Here is a 2,816-nt window from a genome sequence, read left to right on the forward strand (position 1 = left end):
AAAAGAAAGAGAAATGTTTACAAGAGGTAGATGTTTTTCCTTTACCTGTGTGATTGGAAAAAGCTTTGGGTAGGAAAAGATATTTGATGACAGTTTTTAAAGGAAGAAATAATGTGAAGGAAAAGATAGAAATCTGATCTAAATATACAAGGAAGTAGAAGAAAGATAAGCTTCAAAAACAAGAGAAAAGAAACTGAGAAGGACTGAGAAGTGATTTAGTTGTAATATCAGCTTATGAGATGGCAAACCCAAATAGAAGTATTGGAAATGTGTCTTCTCAAAGGCATACTAAGCTGAATTTTGTCATTTATCACTTTATAGCATGAATGTATTTAAGATAATTCAGACGCGTTCAAAACCTAGAAACGTTTTAGTGTCTTATCTTGTTCTTATTTTTGCTCTTTGTACCAGTCTTTTCAGATCCAGGACTTTAGTATCTTCCTTTACAGTCTTACGGGTGGGTGACTGGAAATAAATCGAGTTCTACATGGCAGGAGTTTATTTAGGGCACATTCAGAAATAAAAGTTGTGTGTTGCTTTTAATAAACCTGGGACACAGTTTTCCTAAATAAGATTTGCCTTGGTATACTTGACTAAATTCCTGGGATCTGCCTAAAATAGTGAAATAAAAATGAAATGTTCCTCCTACCTTCTCTTGATAATACTAACTTTATTTTCCATTGATGTGTGGTCAAATAATTTGTTCAGTATGTTTCACTGTCCATGTACCTGGTGATTTTCTTTTAAGGAAAGCTGTAATTATTGTGTCCTCATATTTTCCTATAAATTAACAGTTTATATGTTTCTTAATATGTAGAGACTATTGCCGTTTGGGCTTTTACTGTTGAAATAAATAAGGAAATCAAAGAATTGAATAGAAACTTGACAGACTCCTATCTTCCTGTCTCCAGGAAGAAGTACATCTCAGCAATTAGTAAACATTTTCATAAAGAAAGAATACGTTATTTCCACCAGTATCATGCTCCAATGCACTTGTTCTTGAATTTGAAAATTATATATTGTAAATAAATGTTTCTAAGTAAAGATCAGAATTACTGTTTAATAGAATGTATTGTATCAGCTTGCACAGGATGAAGGTAATTACGTTGGTGGCTTTGCAGTGGTCGAATATAGCACTGCGGAGCATGCTGAAGAGGTCCAGCAGGCAGCAGATGGTATGACCATCAAGGGCAGCAAAGTCCAGGTTTCCTTCTGTGCCCCCGGAGCGCCAGGGCGAAGTACATTAGCAGCATTGATAGCAGCTCAACGTGTGGTAAGTTTTTTCTCTTTCTTTCTCTTTTTTTAGAGTATAGAAAATTCTAATACTATTTTAATCTATCCAATCTAGCCAAAGTAATTGATTGTCGAGTGCACTATCATTGCATTTCCATCACACTGAAGACTTTTCCTTTTTTAAAAAAAGTTAGTTAAATGGTTTCTTTGTTAAGTCAAGCCAGAAGTCATTACCAAAAAAAGAAATTGTGTTTAGTAAAGTGTATTTATCTTGAGAAATTTTCGAAGGAATTCCATTTATTCAGCAAATATTGACTTTCTCTTGTGTTCTAAATTTTGAGTGTAACATGCCTCCTTTTTCTTTTTCTTTTCTTTTTTAAGTTTTGAGATGGAGTTTCACTCTTTCACCCAGGCTGGAGTGCAGTGGCGCGATCTTGGCTCACTGCAGCCTCTGCCTCCTGGGTTCAAGCAATTCTTCTGCCTCAGTCTCCCAAGTAGCTGGGACTACAGGCACATACCACCAGGCCCGGCTAATTTTGTATTTTTAGTAGAGACAGGGTGTTGGCCAGGCTGGTCTCGAACTCCTGACCCCAGGTGATCTGCTCACCTCAGCCTCCCAAAGTGCTGGATTACAGGCGTGAGCCACCGCACCCAGCGGCCTCTTTTTTCAAGAAGTTTTCAGAGGAAAGTACATGTCTGCTTTTTGCTTACGTGGCACATTGTACTTACTTCTTTATAGTAACTGTCTACTCATTCTTCTCTACTTCTATAGCCTGGAGGATCCTCGGAGATGGAGACTATACCTTCTTCACAGTTTCTACCCTAGTACTTAGCATAGTAAATATTTGTTAATTGAATGAAGGAAGGAATACATTTTTGAAGGAATTGGGAAAGACTTTATGCTGAAGGTGACATTTGAGTGTGACATTAACGAATGGATGAGATATTGACTTGTGTTGATGAGAAGTGAATAGGATTGCCAGAGAAATACAGATTTTTGCTTGAGATACTTACACTAAAATAATCATTCATTGTTTATCTGAACTTCAAATTTAACTGCACATTCTGTATTTTGACTTGCTACATCTGGCAACCCTAAAGAGGGAAAGTGAGTAGCCACTCTAGGTGGAACAGAAACTACTCACACAGTGGTATGAGCTGAATTTACATGCTTGAGGAGTGGTAAGTGGTCTGGTTGCAGAGTGAATATGAGGATGCTTAGATGTTGGCTAATGCCAAAACAAGGGAGACTATTGAGTACTCAGCCAATTACATAGGTATACATGTGCCGTGTTGGTTTGCTGTACCCATCAACTCATCATTACACTGGGCATTTCTCCCAATGCTATCACTCCCCCAGCCCCCCACCCCTCGACAGCCCCAGTGTGATGTTCCCCGCCCTGTGTCCATGTGTTCTCATTGTTCTATTCCCACCTATGAGTGAGAACATGTGGTGTTTGATTTTCTGTCCTTGTGCTAGTTTGCTGAGAATGATGGTTTCCAGTTTCATCCATGTCCCTGCAAAGGACATGAACTCATCCTTTTTTATGGCTGCATAGTATTCCCTGCAGACGTTTTCTTTT

At 38.2% G+C, this 2,816-nt stretch overlaps 1 protein-coding gene across 1 annotated transcript in view; it reads left to right on the plus strand.

Annotated features, from left to right (window-relative positions):
* RAVER2 (ribonucleoprotein, PTB-binding 2) overlaps positions 1 to 2,816 on the plus strand; it is a 69,915-nt gene that overhangs the window by 18,432 nt on the left and 48,667 nt on the right. Inside the window, exon 3 of the mRNA XM_011985476.1 lies at positions 1,082 to 1,273. Within this exon, the coding sequence (XP_011840866.1) occupies positions 1,082 to 1,273 (192 nt within the window). The remainder of the gene's footprint in view (positions 1 to 1,081; positions 1,274 to 2,816) is intronic.

Source organism: Mandrillus leucophaeus, unplaced genomic scaffold (assembly GCF_000951045.1).
Source record: "Mandrillus leucophaeus isolate KB7577 unplaced genomic scaffold, Mleu.le_1.0 Scaffold284, whole genome shotgun sequence".
Lineage (NCBI taxonomy): Eukaryota > Metazoa > Chordata > Mammalia > Primates > Cercopithecidae > Mandrillus > Mandrillus leucophaeus.